The sequence below is a fragment of the Scophthalmus maximus genome, chromosome 4, assembly GCF_022379125.1.
Source record: "Scophthalmus maximus strain ysfricsl-2021 chromosome 4, ASM2237912v1, whole genome shotgun sequence".
NCBI classification, from domain to species: Eukaryota; Metazoa; Chordata; class Actinopteri; order Pleuronectiformes; family Scophthalmidae; genus Scophthalmus; species Scophthalmus maximus.
Window position 1 is genome coordinate 13,648,100 of NC_061518.1, and position 20,879 is coordinate 13,668,978.

At 41.6% G+C, this 20,879-nt stretch overlaps 2 protein-coding genes across 4 annotated transcripts; one reads left to right on the top strand and one right to left on the bottom strand.

The window, feature by feature from the left end:
• Positions 1-49: 49 nt before the first annotated feature.
• Positions 50-6,689, top strand: vrk3 (VRK serine/threonine kinase 3). Its single transcript, XM_035628325.2, has 16 exons — positions 50-165; positions 1,294-1,517; positions 1,626-1,763; positions 1,974-2,096; positions 2,234-2,377; positions 2,511-2,657; positions 3,319-3,368; positions 3,513-3,579; positions 3,991-4,075; positions 4,173-4,272; positions 4,421-4,513; positions 4,605-4,737; positions 5,113-5,230; positions 5,409-5,467; positions 5,575-5,711; positions 6,311-6,689. The coding sequence occupies exons 2-15, from the start codon at positions 1,295-1,297 to the stop codon at positions 5,709-5,711; spliced, it is 1,617 nt and encodes a 538-aa protein (XP_035484218.1). The 5' UTR covers positions 50-165; position 1,294; the 3' UTR covers positions 6,311-6,689.
• On the bottom strand, positions 6,309-20,792 carry LOC118302288 (rho family-interacting cell polarization regulator 1). Of its 3 annotated transcripts, none has more exons than XM_035628327.2 (19): positions 20,594-20,792; positions 18,800-19,024; positions 16,223-16,310; positions 15,953-16,086; positions 15,730-15,808; positions 15,556-15,579; positions 15,396-15,449; positions 14,481-14,630; positions 13,634-13,697; positions 13,507-13,550; positions 13,262-13,387; positions 12,635-12,783; positions 12,145-12,253; positions 10,925-11,056; positions 9,557-10,204; positions 9,226-9,467; positions 8,627-8,717; positions 8,438-8,543; positions 6,309-8,339 (listed from the first exon to the last, which is right to left on the bottom strand). In XM_035628327.2, exons 4-19 carry the CDS (start codon positions 16,042-16,044, stop codon positions 8,269-8,271), a joined length of 2,181 nt encoding a protein of 726 aa, XP_035484220.2. In that variant the 5' UTR covers positions 16,045-16,086; positions 16,223-16,310; positions 18,800-19,024; positions 20,594-20,792; the 3' UTR covers positions 6,309-8,268. The 3 variants fall into 3 exon arrangements, with proteins under 3 accessions (XP_035484220.2, XP_035484219.2, XP_047187515.1); XM_035628326.2 differs by having other exon boundaries at positions 20,049-20,792; XM_047331559.1 differs by lacking the exons at positions 10,925-11,056; positions 20,594-20,792.
• Positions 20,793-20,879: the final 87 nt, after the last annotated feature.

A 20,879-nucleotide genomic window follows, 5' to 3' on the forward strand; every position in this document is an offset into this window, starting at 1 on the left:
ATTAAATCTTTGTATGAAAACAGATTGGCAGCAGCTGCCCCACACTCCTGCAGGGGGCAGCATCTCCCCTCGCCGCAATGACAGCAGCGTATATGTATGTCCGGGAAAGAAGAAGAAACACTGGACTGAACCCAAACAAGCTGGCCGTGGTCGAGCTCTGTGAAGGTATCTGAGACCTGTCATTCGTCTTGACTACTTCTATTAATCATTATTAAATATGTTTTTTCCCCACTGATGCGCCAGTTTTAATATTTAAAAGTCAGCGCTCAAAATCAGCAGCAAGACGATACCCAGGCCTAAAACTCAGGAGCTATATTTATATCTGGTGTCTTCAACTCCAGCTAGCTGACGTTGTGCTGCTCGGTCTCTGTCACGGACTGTAAAGGAAAAGATCAAAGTGACAGAGATATAAATTATTCAATGTTAAGGGGGGAAATCCGCTGCAACATTTCAATTTGTCGTATTTCTAGCATTGTGCTAACAGTGGCTAACGTTACCTTCAAAACTGTGACAATAATCTGCAAGAATGATCTTATCAGTGTCACACTGGGAGGTCGGATGCAGGTTTCGAGAGCAGACTGTAGTTGCCATGGTAAACCATAACCAGGAGAGAAGATGTATCTCCATGGCAACAGATAAATCGCTCAATACAAATAGTAAACTTTGTTAATTACTTGTACGTTACTTCAGTGTTTCAATGCCTTTACATTTATTTGAAAGAAAGAAATAATGAAATAATGACTTCATTGGCAGCTGTCATAACAATCCTTTAAATTATGTGTCATGTAAGACTGAAAAGCAATATCATGACTCTAAACCCCCCAAAAATGAATTGATTGCACATGAATTGACAATGTGCTAATATGGAATAATTGTTTGTGGGTTCTTTTGTCTGCATCGAATACTTCTAATAGTTTAAGTACATTGAGATAATTATACCAACAAAGTATGTGTCATCAAAGCAGGACTTTTACTTGTAATAGAGTATGTTACAATGTGATATTAGTACATTTATGTACAAGTGATAATTTCTTCAGTTGTGAAAGTTACTGTATGTTCTATGAATGATAATTCTTAACTGAATTTTCAGCTATTGTATAACAAATCACAAGGTGCATTGTATTAATAGCTTTGTGTGTTTTGATTTGTGGGTTCATCTACAAGGACACACACACACACACACACACACACACACACACACACACACACACACACACACACACAATGATTTACCCTACAGAGACACTAGTGGTCAGGATAGAAGTATGATAAAGTGTGTGTTTACTCTTGCAGAATGCCTTTTCGTTTCTGCCCCCAATGTGGGACAAAGTTGCAGCCTGATTTCAGATTCTGTCCATCATGTGGGGACAAGCTTCCGTGTCCCGCTGAAGAATCTGGAGATGTGAGCTCAGCTGCTTCTTTAAGTCTCTCTCCACGCAAAAGTGATGAAATTGCAAAATCTCTAGCTAAAGAAAGCTTCACTTCAAGCAGAATATGTGAACCCACAGAAACCAAAGGTAAATATCTTGCCAATATTTTATTAGTAGCTACTTTGTCTTGTTTATTGATTTTAGACTTTTTGATTATAAACCTTAATTTGACTTTAACATTTTCTTTGTCTGCAGCCCATGCATGTATCACCTCATATCCAGTATCATCTCGTCCTGCACTGCGTAAGACTCGCAACTCTCTCCGTCTGGACAGGGGAATTAAAGTCAACATTACAGAAGCCACTAATCCTGTCATAGATGACAAGATTGAAGGTAATTGAAATGGTCCGGAAGCAGTTTCTCATTTAAGATTTTTTTGTTTTCTAATAAGATATGCAAGAAGAGAAAGTACATCCAGAAGCGGGAAGAGACTGAAGAAGTGCAGGGCAGCGTAACATCTATATTTTAACTTTTTTAAACTAAACAAATTTTGTTCAAAAATGATGCATACAGATGAATAAAATATCTGTTTTGTATGAACAGGTAAAAGCGTTGGTTGCCAGATATCTCCACAAAAGCAGAACACAGTCACTTCCAGAGTCAACGCAGAGGTAGAGCCAAATTTAGAGTCTTCAACTTTGCCTGTTGTGAAAACTCCTCGGCTCGGTAAGTTGAAACACAAACCAAACATAATCTATTTAATCCATTTATTCCTACAACATCTTATTAAAAACTACAGTGTCTATCCACTTGCCGTCATCATTTCTTTAATATGTATCCTTTGTGTCTGGATCCATGTGAAGTCAGAGGAAAGGCAAAACTCTCCAGTCCCGCTTTGAAGCAGGTAGAAGAGGGAAAGAAGCTGACTGTAATAACAAGTGAGGGAGCAGAGGGATCTCCTGTCCGTCCTCCTGTTTCCTCACCAATCTCCAAGTCTCCTTTAAAAGGTGAGAGACGCCACAAAACTAAATGCTTCACAAATTCCCCGATTACGGAAATAGAAATGGACTGCATTTATAAAGCGTTTTGATAGTCTTATTGACCACTCACATTCACTAATTCAAACACATGAATGCACAGCAACAGGAAAAAGCAAAGCCAAGAAGGCAAAGCAAGTGTCCGCGGTGGAGCCGCTACAGGAAGGCGAGGAGGTGACGGACACAACGGGCAAGAAGTGGAAACTGATGAAACTGCTCGATCAAACGCTGACAGAGGTCGTCTATGAAGGTGAGACGGGCCTCAACGAGAAATAGTTGTTTCGCGGCTCACAAGATAGAGAGGGTCGTCCACTAACCAGAAGGTCGGTGGCTCGAACCCTGCTTTCCCCTAGACCTCATTGCAAAGACACTAAACAATAAAAATAAATAATATAAAAATAATAATATAATAATATCAATAATTCATTATCGTAACAACCCTTCAACAAATTGAATTGAATTTGAATTGAAATACTTTATTTTGAACATTTAAAAAATACAAATAATAAATATGTGTAAATATATATATTTACATATAAAATAAAATATGCCTGCTGTGTACATCACAGCCTTTCACAACCCTTCAAGAAACAACAAATAGTGAAATGTTCTGTGAGAAAGGATAAAGATTAGAAAAAGATAAGTTTATATTTCAGAAGAAATTATCAAATAATAATTATAGTATATATATATATATAAAATCAGTTTTGTACAACATAGCTGGTTGAGCAAAACTAAAATAATGGACCAATGATCTGTAGGTTAAAATGTGTTGAAGTGTCTGGGTTCAACTGCACTCAATGACTACACGAGTTAATTGGATAGAGCAGCAGTTTCTCTTTGAAAAGATATTAATAGAAAGGATCGTTATTTATGTCAATTGAATAATGTTGTTTTTTCATCCTTTTCAGTTTCACAAACCGTTTCACGATCCAAGGAATCAAATCACATTCTCAAGCTGGTAAGTGCCACCTCAGCACTCACATGAACTTTTAAGAATTTCTGGGTATTTCATCCAAAAAACTGATGAATTATAAACAGATTGTTTCTTATTTTTTCTTTTAATTTCACTGAGTGGGCTCAATAAAGTTTTTCTTCCTCTTAGGGAGCTAAAGTTGGAAGAATCTTCAATGAGCAGAACTTTCTGCAGAGAGCTGCAAAACCTGCATCTGGTGAGGGCGAAGTGTGTTTTCATTAATATCTACAATCGTCAAAGCATCACCTAGAAAAATAAAACCCAGACAAACCAGTGGAGATTTTCTGACAATCGTGGAGGGTTGGCTGCAGTCTTACAGTAGCTTGACTCTTTCAAGGTGGCATCAGTGTTTGTCACAGTCGATTGTTTGAGTCTGTAATAGAGGTAGATGGTAAGAAGGGTTGTGGCAGTTTCACATGCGATGCTGCTACACAATATCACTGCCATTCATTTCATTGTATATACTAAGAGAGATGTGGACAAAAACATGTATTCAATAGGTGCATCATCATGACCATCTGGAGGACAAATTAAATCTTTAAACCTTTTGTAATGAGTGTAATTTTACATATGCACCTCACATGCTAACCATCCTGTGTCTCTTTAGTGGACAAGTGGATCAAACAAAACAAGATGGATTTTCTGGGGATTCCTTCCTGTGCTGGCTTTGGTCTCCATGCAGATTCCTACAGGTTTGAAAAGTTTATTTCCTTAATATTTAAGCATCACATGGAAGTATTTTACATTATCTTGTTTTTTTTGCTACATGTTGTCTTTTTTTGTTTATAGGTTCCTGATTTTCCCCGACATGGGCCAGTCTCTCCAGTCTGTGACTGAGGAAGAAGATTGTCTGTCTGAGGAAGCAGTTCTTCAGCTCGCCTGTAGACTAGTGAGTGTTCTCCCTTGATTGATTGATTGATTGATTGGTTGTCAGTCCCTCACGCATAGTCCCCAGAGAATATATGACCAGAACTCTGACCTGTGAGACCTATTTGCCTCATTCTAAATCAACTCTTAACATTTCCTTCTCCTCGCAGTTGGATGTTCTGCAGTACATCCATTCAAACGAGTATGTTCATGCGGATATTAACGCAGAAAACATCTACATCAGACCAGGACAAGCATCACAGGTGAGACATATTCTGACTGTGCTCTGTCAGTGTCCATCGAAGTGTGTTTTTATGCTGACAACTCTTTCCGTATGTGTGTCTGTGTGGTTAGGTTTACCTTGTAGGATACTGCCATGCCTTCAGGTACTGTCCAGGAGGGCAACACGTAGAGTACCGTGAAGCCAGCAGGACACCACACGAGGGCGCCATTGAGTTCATCAGCCTGGATGCACATAAGGGAGCAGGTGTGTCATTTTGAGGGTTTACTAACTCTCCATTCAAAAACTGAAACCCTCCTCCAATCACTATCAGGGAAATATAAATCAATTCACCATATACAGTGAGTCATTGTAATCTGCCAAATTTATTTTTTCTTCCTTCAGCAGCAGTCCTCCCACGTCCATCTGTCAGGCACACACTACACATGATAAAGACTGATTTGATCTTGTCTTGTAAAGCCGATTGTAATATCTCTTAGTGCTCAAGCTAATTCAACATTCTACTTGTTTGACTATGAAAATCAAAGAAAACAGGGCGACAGGCTGAGGATTGTTTTGTTGTGTTGACGTGTCAGGGGAAACAGTTGTTGTCATCACTGTCGGCGTATTTACTGCTTTCAGCACCGTCTCGACGCAGCGACTTGCAGTCTCTTGGTTACTGCATGCTGCAATGGCGCACGGGCTCGCTGCCCTGGACTGAGCTCAGTCAACCGGACCAGGTCGCCACGCACAAACAGAGGTTGGAGAGTCTATCACCACTGGGATATTTTAAGTCCACGCACCTTTCAAACACCATAGAAATACTGGGGTTCCATCGAAACTCTGCTAAAATCCTTTATAAACATCAACGTATAAACTACAAGTCAGTAGTACAAAACAGAGAAAATACAAATCCTCTAAAAAAGTTCTCATTGTAGGTTCATGAACGACGTCCCTGCACTGTTGAGTCACTGCTTTGGGAAGACGAGAGTTTCCAGTGAGTTTAAATGTTTCTAATGTAACATACTGTTTAAGGTATGTAAGTGAGCATAAGTATGTGATTTGATACCATTTGTCTGTGTGTATGTGTGTATCACGTTGTAGGAGTATTTCAAAGCTACCTGACTTCAGTGATGGCTCTGCAGTACTCGGAGCAGCCAGACTACTCGGCGCTGAAGGCCGAGCTCAGCACAGCTTTACTGCAGATGGGAGGTTCACAGGAGCAGCCACTCAGTTTTTAGGTGAGAACACACTAATCTCTGAAAATGCAGAAACAGGAAGATGCACACATACACCTGGGTATGTCTTAACTTACTTAACTGTTTACTATTAGTCGCCTCGCAGCAAGAAGGTTCTGGGTTCACATCCCGGTTCCAACTAACCAGGGCCTTTCTGTGTGGAGTTTGCATGTTCTCCCTGTGTTTGCGTGGATTCTCTCTGGGTTCTCCGGCTCCCACAGTCCAAAGACATGCAGATTGGAGTTAGGTTAATTGGAGACTCTAAATTGACCCTAGGTGTGAATGGTTGTGTGTCTCTGTATGTCGGCTCCAGCCCCGTGACCCCTTAATGGATTAATCGGTATAGATAATGGATGGATGGATGGATCCCTGCCTTGGTCCTTATTTGAGAACTTTAGAAACAATTATTCAAACATATCCCGTATCCCCATCATCATACACATTAATCTTAACACCTGCATCTATACGCCATATTGCTTCAGTCAAACTAATATGAAAGGGCAAAAGCTGATGTCAGAGGTTCTTCTAAAATAAAAAAAATATATGAACATCCTATTAAAAAATCTGGAAATCTGTCATTTTGTCTGTCTTTCTCTCTGCAGCCCGGCCACCGTCACCGACAGCCAAGACCGTGGCGTCCACACAGCCAGCAGATCTGTTTGTGTTTCCTCTGTAGCAGTGTAGAAGTTTTTAACTGGTGGTAGCCGCTTGTCCTATTTACTATATCACTTCCACAAGCTTTATGACATCTTAATGACGTAATTGATGGATCAGCTGAAAAACCCTTTACCAGTGCCTTTGTTCCACACTGCTGATAGTTTACTTGAATTTAAGTGTTTCCTGATGTTAGATTTTTTTCCCGATTTTAAACAAAAGATGTTTTAAGGTTTTTTAATCATTTTGAAAAAATGTTGATGTCATAGGTATTAAAGGTAACAAGACAAATGTATTAAAGTGTGAGCCATTTTCAAATCTCTTAAAGTACAGTCGTTTTGTCCTTTTATTTTGTTGATCTGGGCGACATAACTCAGTGTCATGATAGAGCCGCAGCCATTTCCTTAAGACCACCCAACACATTCCTCACTCCCCATTAATGTAGTAGTAGTTAGTTTGTTAATGTCTTCGTTCAGTTCTTTACTCTGGACGACAAAAGAGAATTTTCGACTCATTCAACACGGCGACAGGCATGTAACTTTTAAAGAAAGTTTTATAAAGTTCAGACATTTCTGAACATAAACATTTGAACATTTCAAGACATATACAATTCTTTATATGAAACAGTAAATATCTCTTATTGTGCACACTCTTAAAAGTAATTCAGAAAATAAACACTGTTTTCTTTTTGCCTGATCTCTCCTGTCCTGGCATTTAAAACCTTACATCCCTGTCACTTGAGGCACTTTCTGAATGACGAGGCTTCGTAGAACAACGTAAAGCATGACGCTGATACGACAATGGCGCAGAACAGATCACATGAGCGTTTTATACAGACATGCTGGCAGTGTGAGGCAGCAACACATGCAGGTTTAAATGTAGTTTTACACTGCAGATTGTTTTCATCGTTTGTAAAACTGGACCAAAAGAAGTTTTGGAGAAAAACTTAAACTGCTATCTTTCCAAGTGTTTATATTTCTTCATATATATATACAGTATATATGTATAAACACGTGTTCACTATTCAGCTCAGGCCCTGGTACAGCTTTGAAGGTTAATTGTGTATTTCTGAAAATTCTCCTTACCCGTCTCTGATGCCTAATCCTGTTGATTTTAAGGGCACATTCCTGATTTGGATATGACTTCAGTTTGAGCAAACTCTAGAGACAAACATCACATGCTCATGAAGTCTTTTCCTGTTCTGCCAACAGCAAAAGAGCTCTGGGCTGTGAGCTGATTTAACACAGAAAATTATAACCTCAATAGTTTTTCCATGTCCGCAAAAATACTGATCATTTCATAATTCAACTCGGTAAGTGGTTGAATGCCTCTGTGGATTGAAAAAAACCATCCAACTTGAACATATAAAAGCCTTTTCAAAATTATTAAAACGTTATTAAAAAAAAAGCACTGTAATAAAGGCAAGAACAAGGCCGCCTTCAGCTGCTCCTGAAATGTTTACACTTTGGACACTGAATTTTCACATGACAGGAACAGTTTATGAAAGTGTAAACTTAAGTGTTATTACACTTTAACTCAGGCAACATGATATGAGTGCATGTATTGAATGAATAAGGACTTTTGAAGGGCGGTTTATGTGTGTGTGTGTTTTGGGGTTACTTTCAGACATGACTGATGCGAAAAACCCAAGGTTTATCATTCTTTGTCAAAACAAGGCATATATGTGCACAACCTCCACCATAATAGAAGAGCTTGTTTGTCTGAGCAGGAAGTGGGACATCCTCGAGGTCTCTGGTCCCTCAGTGTGTGTGTGTGTGTGTGTGTGTGTGTGTGTGTGTGTGTGTGTTTGTGTGTGTGTGTGTGTGTGTGTGTGGGGGGGGGGGGGGGGGGGGGGGCAGGAGTAGATCAGAGTGGGAGAAATGGTTTAGCTATGGATTCACTGTCATTAGAAGACAGTCGTGGCCAAATGGCTGGGAGTGGATGGACGTTCCTCTGGATCTTGTGATGTGCCCTCTCCTGCAAAATCAAAAACAAAGCGTATTAACAAACTCCTTTCGCCTGCAGTTGTGTTGTCACATGATCGACTGCTGCCTCTTCACTGACTGTCTTCTTACCGTGTCGTTCATCTCCCTTCTCCTCGCAGGGATCCTGCCCCATGTCCTCCTTATCCTCAGGTATTTCCATCTGTCCTATGTCCTGCACGTCTTCCACACTTGACTCCTTTAAAATAAAAAAATAATTCAAGGCAAATATATTTTGGGGGTTAACATAAAAACAGTCACATAACAGAGGGTTGGATTAACCTGTGATTCAGAGAAACGATCTTCATCTGAGTTCCTGAATCCTTCTGGTGCTTCCATAAGGATCTCAAGGCCTTCTGCCTCTTCCTCATCACTGTCGAGTGAGACAAAAAGATGGAGACTCGGGTGACAACGGAAAAACTCTCAGGTCAAATATATACAAATCCATTAAAAACCCTTAGCTCAGTTTTCTTGTTTTTCTCCCTGTAGGTCGCTTTAACGTGAGGGGAACCATCTTATTCCACACTGACAGAATCAATTTGGTCTACCTTTTCATTGCTAATACATTATGTTTACACTGAATGAAATGCAGTATTCAAGTATTCAATATGTATAGATAATAAAGTGCATAAAATGTCCCTACATTAACAAAACTCCACAAGAATATACAATACAGTTGCACTGATTTGCCCCATGTTCTACACAGTATCAAGACTGCCTATATATAATACTTTACACTACTTACACTTTGTTCACAAGCTGTGTTTGGTGCTGAGCAGGTAGTGTACAGACGGTCTACAGATCTTTTTTAATGCAGAAAGCCCCAAAAATGAATGAAAATGATGAGTGAACCAGAACAGTAACGCCTGTCCAACACTGACCTTCCTCCAGAGTAGAACTTCAGTTCATCCTTTTCTTCTTCCTCCACGTTTTGTTTGTCCTCTTCATGCTCATCTTCTTCTTCCTCTTCTCCTTTGTCTTTCTCTTGTTGCTGCTCCAGCTCCTCCTCCTCTTCCTCTCCCTCCTCCTCCTCTTCATCAAGGTCAGAGCAGTTGAGAAAGTCGAAACTTTCAAGGGCCGTCTCAACTTCCTGGTTGAAACTAGTGGAAGTAGGGAAAGGAACCTATGGAGAAGAAACATGCGGGTGTTAACAATGATCACCATCAACACTTTACTAAAACACCAGACGAAGTTCCAGATGAAGACGCTCACCGTCTGAGCGTCCTCTGGTTGTTTCTGCTCCTGGGTGGACTGCTGTGGCTGACTGTGCTTCTCTGATGCTTCTCCCTGGCGTCCACCCTCTGCTTCAGTGGTGCTGTCCTCTGCTGCTGCTGCAGACTGTAAAGTCAAGTCCTCACACGGTTTGTCCTTTACCTCCTCTGCTGAAACACACACTTGTGGGACGCCGCTTTCAGGCACGTCTGCTCGCTCCACGTATGACACAGCAGGTACAGAAGAGACGTCGGGGCATGAGCAGCTCAGGTCTGCGGAGCTGTCTGAGAGGTCAGCTGACTGCAGAGATGCCCTGTCAGTCACCGTACAGTCCGGGCTGCTCTCGCCCACGTGGCTGTGAGGGCAGGAAGTCTGCAGATGGCCGTTGGGCACGGCATCTGTCTGAGAGAAGACCTCCCCGGCTTCTGTCTCGTCCTCCTCTTGGTTGGATGAGAGTGACGGCGTCGAAGCGCTAGACTTGTGCGGACTGAACGTCAGCTGACTGGTGAGAGTGCTTTGCAGCATGTTGGAGGCCGTCAGCCTCTGAGTGTGATGAGCCAGCGCAGGACTAGAGGAGTCGTCGGAGGATTCAGAGGAGTTGGACCAGACTGTCCCGTTCTCCATTTCTCCCTGTCGCTTCAGCAAAGACTAGAAAGGAAACACAGCGACGTGACAGGTGAGAAAGAGACAGAAAATGAATTACACTACCACTTTTCAGGTCAGTAAGATTTATTCAAGCAACAAAATTAAATAACCCTAACCCTAATTTGTGGCAGGTAAAAAAGAAAAACTGACGAGGCTCATCAAGCTGAAGCATCAGTAAAGAAGTGAAGACAAAAAGCCTTAACTTGCACAACTGTTAGATTATTTCAATCTAGTAACATTAATTTAGGCTCAATTTGTTGCTAATTTCCCAAACACTGTAAATGGTTGATAGATAAAAAATTTGTTTACAGGGATATTAAACTTTCTTTGGGGGGACAGAAAAGGTTTTAGAAACCCAACGGATCAATTCAATGTCACTGTGAATTTAAACAAAACTAACAACTATCCAAAGTTTGTTGTTTTAGAATATCCAGTTAAAAATTACATAACAAAGATGTAAAGATATTTCAGCAGACAAAATACCCGTCATAGTCTTTCTTCGGTTTAGATTCAATAAAATGTCACTTGGCTCTAAACTGAAGAACGGAATTAACTGGAACAATTCAGTCAATTTACTAATCATTTTACAAACACATTTGTAGACTTGATTTGTTGTATGTTAATTACTTTTGGTGAATAAATTATCATTGCTATTCCATTTCTGATTTCTTTTAGCTTGATCACTATAATCTAAACTACAGCTACAACTATGTCCCAACACACCGACTGCACGGAGGTGAAGCAGGGGTTTGTGTGGCTGTATTCACAGCGCGAGGATGTCGTCCTGTCCGTCACACCGTCTTGGAATGCCTCCACCAACAAGCAGTTCGGTCTGGGCCTGCCATGTGGCACGCTCTTCAGTGAGGTGAGGAAGAGGATGGACATGATGGAGCGCTACTCAACCACTATTAAACAGCTACAAGGACCACAGCTTCGTTCATACATACTGCTGCTGCTGTCACACCACCCATGACTGCCATCATTCATTCTTCTCACATCAGGCACGCCACTCCCGCAACCACATGTCCTACCACACAGTCCTCTGTGAATATCCTCACACACATCAGTGCTACTGCTACAGACAAAGCAGTTGGGGAGCAGCTGAAATAGAACAAGCCAACGAAATGACAGTAATAGTAGCCATCAGTGAGGCAAATGGCAAATATACAGTGTGTGTATCCATATATATATATATATATATATATATATATATATATATATATATATATATATATATGTGTGTGTGTGTGTGTGTATATATATATATATATATATATATATATATATATATATATATATATATATATATATATATATATATATATATATTATGAATAGTAAACAGTGTTTGACTGATTAACATGGCTGTTACAAAGCCTTTATACAAATGAACCAGGGGCTGGTTTCACAAAGATTGGTCTGTGGTGTCGGGTCAGTTTGCTCTTACGAGGGGTGATTGATAAATTAGTGAGCTACGGTAGAAGGAGAGGAGTTATACAACTCTCGTTAAAGTCCGGATGAACCAACCTCAACACGTAGTAGACCATTGACAAGATGCGACATCCACAAAGAAGGCATGCTCCACAGTAGGACCATAGATCATTAACTTGTCATTCACCCCTCGTCTACACAAGTTAGATAATTTAATAAAGACCTCATCTCAGCAGCATCTGCTTTTTTTAATAACATAATTCACTGAATTTCCCAAATAACATGTAAGAAAACGGAGCCAAGCTGTCTGATGTGATTTGCATTTTTTTTAGTTTAGAATATTTTTTAAACCAACCCAGAATATATAACAAACTAGTCTATAACTAGCTTTGTGCAACAGAGGAGTCAAGATGTTGATTCCATCTTTGTGAAACTGGCCTCAGAGGAGAAACAGCAGGTGTGATAGAGTTGCTGTAAGTAGAAATACACTGAGGTTGAATAATGTGACTCACATAAAACACCTGCTCCCGCATAGAGGGCGTGTCTGGAGGGCTCTGATTGGATAGCAGCCGTTTAGAAACTGTACTGGTGGATGAAGTCTGGTCATCCTTATCAAATGGACTGAGAGAGAGAAGGGAGAAAAGACAAAGGGTGAGCAACAGGGTTAAAGACACTGATGTCTAAACATGTTAATATTACAGAAATAATAGATCCTTAGGCCTCTAGAGCTACATGCTGCAGGATAACCCGTTAGAACTGAGCAAAGCATTGATGCTACACATGCACAAGTTCAAAACCTTCAATAATTAACCGTTTGTGATAAACTCAACTTGAATGGTGCCTTTACAACAATCAGGAATGATTTATGGTGCATGCAATCACATGATATGGGAAGAGTATCTGTCTGGCTCACTGAAGTGGACATTTTACACTCCCTCACTTGCATCTAAGTAGAAGAGTGCAGCTGCCCCTAGAAATAAAAAGATGGAGGAAGAGACACACCTCCAGGTGACCTCCAAGTTCAGCTTCACCGTCCCGAGATCGTTGATATCCACGGCGAGCGTCTGGGGGAGTGGGCAGAACAGGTCGAGCATTTCGCAGGACACGCTGCCCACCACCACGTGATTGGCCAGGCTCTTCAGCTCCGTCACCTTGACAACCAAAACAGACAAATGACAGATAAATGAGGATGTGAGAAACCATGAGAATTCAAGAAAGACAATAATTAGCTAAAGCCTCTGCCTACAGTCACAACATGTTGTAAGTTAAGGGGATAAGATTGGTGGTAGAATATTTTTTATTAATGCCAACAAAGTGCATGAAAATACCAAAAACAACAATTAATAGATAAAACTAACTAAACCTGATAGAGATTATTCCTATGTGCCATAGACCATAGTCCAAAAATGATTAAAAACAGATAGAACTGCTCCATGTACGTCATCACACTGTGACATGTTATACCAAAAACAAACATTGTAGTTTATTTTGAGTTGATTTCATATAAACCACCCTCGAGCTGTAAATACTCACTAAAGCACCATTTGTATTAATCCACAGCTTAAAAAATAGAAACATGAAAATTGTAGAATAATATGAGCCTTTTTCTTTAAAGGCTGATTGCATTACCTTGATTGACAGCAGCTCTGTGACAAGAGGCATGAAAATATACTCTTCACTGTCCCATATCTGCTTGTTGCTGACTTCCACGCGGCCTCGTAGCCTCCAGCGTTGACGCCCATAACGCATTAGTACCTAATGAGGGCAAAAACAGCTGATGTGATGCAACATGCATGGCGACTCTGTAAAAAGCTGTCTACATGCTTGAATTTATTTTAAATTTTATATGAATTTTATATTTAGTTTTTTTATACCTCATATTGGTCACCAGCACACAGCCGTGCAAAGCCGGCAAGGCCTGAAACATCAGAAATTAACAAAACATGAGAAGTGGACAACTATTAGTAATAGGAAGTCACATGAGTGTAGAAAGTGACTCACCCTTCATCTTGACATGAAATTCTCCCATCTGGCTTTCTAATTCGCTCTCAAGAGAGCACATATGCTACAGAGACAGAAAGAGCGGCAGGTTAGAAAAGTGTATCATTTGCTATACACCTTTTACACCTGAAATCATTTGTTTGGTAATTGATTTGTTGTTTGAGAGAAATGAATCAGAAACTATTTGGAAAGCTGATTGATTATTTAGGCAATTTTTCAAGCAAAAATGAAAAAGGTCACTGTTTTTAGCTTCTATGAAGTGATGACTTGCTGCCTTTCTTTGTTTTAAATCAGGGGTGGCAAAAAAAACAAACTCTGGGTCTTATGCAGCTCATGAGACAATTCAGAAATACAAAAAGGATTTTTTATTCTGCGATAAAAAAACCCCAATATAAAATAGTAGATTCATAGATCTAACTGTCAGGTCAAGGTCAGGGTGAACGAAACACACATGTAGCTGTTATGTAGCAGCATCTCGTAGTGTGTTAAACGTGTTTGATAATTTAGAACGATACTAATAAAAGGATTTTAGAAAGATTTAAAAGAAAAATGGTTCCCCACCCCTGTCTTGATATTACACTGGAAATCTATTGGTAAAATGAAACAAGCAGTTTAAAGACATCAACTTGGACTGAGAGAAAAAAAACAATCACAATGTACAGATCCATAATCTGTCGACTACTTGGCTAAGGATAATAATTTTTCATTGCAGCCGAAATTATATTTACTAATTACTAATATATTCACAAATTTATGAGAGCAAAATATGTGCATCACAGAGAAGCACAGCCATTGTTCATGCTGACACATAAAGTGCAGACTAATCAACCTCAGGCCCGTCACTTACCTCTGTACATTCCCTGTAGCCCTTGTTGGCTTCACTCAGGCTCTCTCTGGCCTCCTTGCTGCCAGTGGCCAGGTTAAAGGCTGCAACCATCTTACTCGCTCCGTCACGCAGTCGCCGCTGTATACAGTAAGCATCGTACAGCTCATCAACCTGGAAAAGCGAAGAGTACACAGCTTTCAGCACATTACTGCATAATATATTTTTTTTTTTTTAAATTGGAGATAATAGGGATTAATATTTCATTGAAATGATTTTGATTCAGTGCCTTTTTGATTTCAGGAAAAATAACAAGCTAAATTTATCTTCTTTTTTTTACCACTGAGGATGTGATTTTGTCAATGCTGCGTTTACAGCAGTGGAACGTGTTAACACATTACTGACATTGAAACACACTAAAAAGTTATTATGGCAAACTTGTTCACATTCAACAGGCAAGAAGGAGCATTAGCAATAATTGTACGTCATGTCAGTGTCATAATATAGGTGAAATTATATTTACTCTCAGAAATATCCTGATCTTTAGCTGATAAATGATCCACTGTGTTCACCAACTAGAGACCAAAAGTGTCTGTCCACTGTTTAGTGTTGAGCAATTTTTGTGCAGTGGGTTGTTCAGAGCTCTTTCTCTATAAATAGCCACCTGCTGCATTTGTAAAGAGCAGTGATGAAAGCACTGATAGACGACCAAAAAAATTTAATTGTGGGCTGGAAAACCACAGCAATCGGCCAAAAGACGCTCAAGCTCCGCAGAGCTGAAGGCCACAGCAGAGTCAGGTGATAACTCACTGTGGGAGCATCACTTTGAGCGGCTCTGTCCACATCACACACATCCATTGCAGATATATAGAAATATTGAAAAGAGCAGCTTTTAATAGTAAAGCTATGAATCTATTCATTTCATAATCTCATACTCACCTTGCTGAGGTGGAATTCCAAGCGACGCATGAACCTCTCAATGGCTTTCACTTGCTGCAAAACACAAAACCATCATTAAACTTGACAGACGAATACAAACAATTCTTATTCTCTCTTTTACCGTTGAGCAGTTTCAATGTCCTGCACTCCTGAAACTCACCTTATCCTGCTCGTACAATGACCCCTGCGCGATCAACAAACAAAGAAGAAGGAATTAAAACGTTTAGCATCACAACACATCAAATCATCATCCTGACTGAGACGACTGCAGTGAGCCTGGTACTGAACCATTAGTGAATACTTGTGTGACTAGTTTGACGACGTGGCCTCTCACCAAACGACCGTTCCGCTTGTTTTCTCTGATCTGCTGACCCAGACTGTCCAGCTCCAGCTGGTGGACCTGCAGGTACGACCTAACAAAAAAACAAAACACCGTCACTCCTTCACTTCAACACTCGAGGGCAGTTGTATTCCTGCGTTTTCAGTGATATTCCACCTCGCAGCAATGCACGCCATGAATCAACGCCTGGAACAGTGCCTGAGGTGTGTTTACTCACTGTAAGCCTCTGCGTAAGGCAGCGTACACTTCATCCAGCCGCTCGGGCTGGGGAGTTTTAGCGGGTGGCAGTTTGGTGGATCCTGTGAACATCCTGCTTCCTTACAAGGCACGTTTCTCTCGGATCAAAGAGTGCTGAGGGAGGGAGGGAGAGGCACGAAGGAAGATGGAGCGAGTGTTCAGTTCTGATAAGGCTTTGTGATTATTTATCAAAGCACATTCAAATTGGACATCAAGGAAACTAGCAGGACAGAGAGTCGGTGCTACTCACCTGCTGAACGGAGAGACACTGTCACTGCTGTAGCATGCTGGGAGAGCCGAGGGTCGCGCTGTGGCTTTAACAAACCAGAAGACATGTCCTGTAATTACACAAAGAGGAGACCTTAGAGACAAAAATGTCCTGCTTCACTTCATACCTCACTGTACCTGACAAGAATTATTTCTACTCCTCTGTGATTATCAAAGAGTCTGGTAATTATAAAGGTCACTGGAGAGAAAATTGTTGGGAGGGGAAAAAAAAAAAAGGAGGACAGAAACCCCTCCTTCGCCTCCTCTGTCTGGTCGTGTTGTTTCATTGAAAGTCTCAGTTGGTGAGCAGCAGTCACAGTGGCCACCACTGACAACAGCCGGCAGTACAGTCTGCTTGTGCTTCTCTTCCCCTTCCTTCCCTACTTCTCCAACCCACCCCCCTCCACATCCAACACCAGAGTACAGGAAGTCTCATGGCCGACTCGACACAGGAAATTCTACACAGTAGAGTTTGGCCCTAGAATATAAAACCATTCCTCCACTTTGTGTGTGTGAGAGAGAGAGTGTAAAAAAATGTGATCCCTTTTTCTACTCGGCACTAAGATATTACAACGTGCTGATTAGCGGGATGCTACAGTCAGGCGGAAACTATAGGAGGAGAGGGTCGTGCCTGAGCTAATCTAGTCACAAAAGAGATTATAGACTTACACCAAACTAAATCTGTCAAGCAGGAGCCAAGCCCATATTAACACATGAGATCTGTGAATGAGCCAGCACAGGGCAGAGCCCCGCTGGTGAGATCTGCTCTGCATCATCTCACACTCACAAACACAGGAGAAATCAGTGTCCTCTTATCTCTGATGGAATCACTAAGTGTTCCACCTGTTGAGGCTTGCTGGCGTGGAAAACACACAGATTATGGTTTCATATGATTGAAGCCTTACTAGGAAAAACACCCCACTGCTGATATGAGAATAAGCTGGATACATCCTGCTGTCTTCTTCTAGGTTTGTGCCTCACAGTGAGGACGGGGGCTGCACCCGGCCAGTGTTCCAGTTAAACCGCTAATCTTAGCTGCAACACTGGGGAGGATTAACTGGAGTTGGTCAGGGTTAGAATATGGAAAAGGAAAAGGTGCCATTCCAGAGAGCCTCTACAGATAAAACACCCCGCACACACACTGTGCCAAACATGTCCACAAAACACGTGCAGGGCGCTGACTTACACCTTGAAGGGGGAACACCGTTATGAGAGTGATCATGGAAACACACACACCGACACACACACACACACACACACACATAAAGAAGGAGACGCAAATCTTACACACTTGCACCCACAAGTAAGTAGCTAATGTAAAATGCCTGCAGCCCACACACAGGCTCTGCGGGGATCAGTAATATTCATAATAACAAGTGCCGTTCTCCCGGTTTCCTCTCCGTCAGATGTGCTATTATCCCTTTCCTTACATTAGAGATCATTAGGCGGATTAATCCTCTCCACAGAGCAGAGAGAAACAAAGACAACACTGTTTCCTATCACCGCACAAGACTCCCAAGAGTTTTGTTGAAAAACGGCCTTTGATGCACTCACTGCACATTGAGTCTGTTCAGGCAGTGCTTTGGGCAGGCAACACTTTAAAGTAATCAACTGATTGTTTATTAGTCAGCGCAAAAAAGGAGCTAAAAAGTCCACTTCAACAGAGGAACAGAAGAGAGAAAGATACTCTACTCACAATGGAATGAATCAGATAAGAGCAGCAAATGCTCACACTGAAGAGGCTGTGATTAATAAATTATTGGCATGTTTCCATGATCAATGAACTGAACTGTCAACCATTTATCGAAATAGTTCGCGGTTGGATTTCAGCTGATGGGGGAGCTGGCTGATTTAATAACAAAAAGTGTTTGAGTCATGATACTGTAAGTGGCGTTTTGATCCTCTCATTTCCTTTGTTCATTTAAAAAATGTAAATAGTCATTTGGCTCCAGAAACTATAAAGCATTACACAGCTCGAGGCATTCGAGACAAGTGTTCATCCACACGCTGTGTCTCAGGGAGAGAGCATGAGGAGGAGGAGGAGGATGAAGAGGAGGAGGAGGATGAGGGGTAATGGTGTTACAATAAAACACAGCCACCTCTGTTCCAGATTACTGGATTAGCCTAACCCGGCGGCCACAGGCCACTGAGGCGGATTAACACACGCACACATCTCGGCCGCGCTCTTTACTTCGAAAAGCAGCAAACTTGTGGAACCGTGCCGAGGCAGATTTTTGTATTCCGCACATATCCCAGCCACCCAGCCACCCAGCCCCCGGAGCTCGTCACAGGCCACAAAAAAAAAGTCCACTCCCGAACCGGAGCAGGACCCCCACCGGCCTCGAAGTCTGAACCCCCCAGCTCACACCGCACCGCCGGGAGAGCAAGCCCCGCTGGGAGAAAGGAAGTCGGACTCCATCGGAGGCAGCTGGCGGGTAGAATTTCGACAACATCACAGCGAGGCAACTTCACGACTCATCCTGCCCATGTTGAGAAAAATCGAACAGCATTGTTGCTGTGACCTTGGCGATGAAAGCAGCGCCCCCCCCCCCCTACCTACCTCTGTGTCCACGTCCGACCAGCCGCAGATCGTGGCCGAGGTCCCATTTCCAACGCGATGCTCCACACTGTTCGCAGAGGTTTACTTCTTCTGGGCGCTGTCCTTCTCCTTGATTTCGCAGTTTTTTGTGTCCACAATCAAAGTAGCAGAAGTTACCGATGATGACTTCCGCTTGACGCTTTTCAGTATAAAAGTCGCCCTTGTCAGGCTGAATTTGCCGCTGATCTGGATGCAAAAACGGGTAAATGTCAAAGAATAATAATAATAATATTTATAATAATAACAATTAAAAAATAATATCTTTCGTTCATTTTTAAATCCACCACAGGTTCATGTCTGATGGAACAGATACCTAAAGAAACCATGTTACATACACAGCAGACAGAAGATAGATTTTAAAAACTCTCTGTGGTGAGCAAGGATCCTAGAAATGATCCAGAAGTGTCTTACTGGGTCAGACACACAAGGTTTCTGCATACGAAACCTATGACCAAGCTTTTTAGGTACTTGCATATTTCCTTTTTTATGACACTTTATACTTAAACTCCACATTTAAGAGGGATATGTATTACTTTTTACTCCACTAAACATTTAATAACTACTAACTTCATCAAATTAAGTTTTTTTTTACATAGAAAACATATTATGCTCTTGTGAAATATGATGCATTGTTATAGATTAAAATAACCCAACATAGATGATATTAGACCTGCAATTATTTGTTAATTGCCTGGAAATTGAATGGCAACTATTATGATGGTGTTTTAAGTAATTTTTCGTGTAAAAGATCAAACAGTCCAAGGTTCCAGATCTTCAAATGTGAGGATCTGATTGTTTTTTAAAATCATTTTGAGGTTTGGACTTTTTGTTGGATAAAACAAGCATCATGAAGGTTTAACTTTTCTGGGCATTTCTCACAATTATTGGATTGGATAAACGTTTTCAAGAGGAGCCGCAACTCAACCAACTGTAAAATGTTTCTTACACATTCATGCACAAGGAGTAATTATCTGCTCATATCATGTATGGTCACAGGAGCCAGTCTATTGTTTTGTTGCTTTGAATACTTTTGCTGATTTTATGTACACATTTTACATAAGCATTTTTTCTCACAACAGGGCTTAAACTTGTAATATTTAATATTTTTTTTAAATAGTTAGTATGTTACTTAAGTAAACGGTCCAAGAACTTGGACCGTATCTTAGTGCCAAAGGATTTTTTTTTTATTTTGAAATTTCGTGACTCTAACCGGAAATCGTGTTACGGCTAGTTGCTGTGGCAACAAGGATGTCCCTCAGTCTGTCACTGTTTTGTCGGAGTCAGACCGTTGCTCCCTTGTGCTGCGCTGGCGACGCCGCCAATCCAACGGAAAAAAACAGGCACGATGTTTCCGACGGAGGAAAAAGGACCGACGTCTCCCACAACCACAGCGGCAGTCACCCGGGGGCCGGCCCGGCGGAGCGTGCGGGTTCAGTTAGAGCCGCTAAATGTGTCAGGTGCTGCGGCAGCCCCCGAGGGCCGATTGTCCCAAGTTGGACCGACCCGGGGAGAAGGGGCGGGCGGCGATGGAGGGAAGCATGTGGCGTTTTTCCTTTCTTTCTTTTTTTACCCCTGATTTCCTTCAAAACAGGACGTCACAGCCGATAGAAATCAACAGCAGCGCCGCTGCGAATGCTCCACATCGACTCCAGTTGAATCACTGACAGATTGAGAAAGTAACTGCGCGTCGTCACAGTACTTTACACGACACAAGCGAAGAAAGCGGAACACAGACTGAAGCAACATGTCACCGACCGAGAGCCGTGTGCCGTTGCACCTCCGCTGGCCGCCGCAGTCCGTCTGTACCGGCCCGTTGCTCTGTACCGTTAATCTTCCGGCGTCGTCTCAGCCGACTGCTGTGGTAGCCGGCTTTAGCTAATAGGCTAAAAGTTAGCGTCCGATTCTAAGTAAATCCAGCTGCAGCCGAGGAGACAGATTCGTCAGTAAAATAAGGGGAAGTCAACGTGACACACCGAGCGACTAATTCTCGGTTGTCTGTGTTCACAATTAGAATATATGATTCACCATTCTGAAAAAACGT

Excerpts from the sequence above, each read along its gene's own strand:
- vrk3 (XM_035628325.2), top strand. The coding sequence starts at position 1,295 with ATGCCTTTTCGTTTCTGCCCCCAATGTGGGACAAAGTTGCAGCCTGAT. Across the intron at positions 3,369-3,512 it reads CAAATCACATTCTCAAGCTG|GGAGCTAAAGTTGGAAGAAT; the intron begins GTAAGTGCCACC and ends TCTTCCTCTTAG. Across the intron at positions 4,514-4,604 it reads GACCAGGACAAGCATCACAG|GTTTACCTTGTAGGATACTG; the intron begins GTGAGACATATT and ends CTGTGTGGTTAG.
- LOC118302288 (XM_035628327.2), bottom strand. The coding sequence starts at position 16,044 with ATGTTCACAGGATCCACCAAACTGCCACCCGCTAAAACTCCCCAGCCC. Across the intron at positions 11,057-12,144 it reads TGCGGGAGCAGGTGTTTTAT|AGCGTGCCACATGGCAGGCC; the intron begins GTGAGTCACATT and ends ACCTCACTGAAG. Across the intron at positions 10,205-10,924 it reads GCTTCACCTCCGTGCAGTCG|TCTTTGCTGAAGCGACAGGG; the intron begins GTGTGTTGGGAC and ends TTTCCTTTCTAG.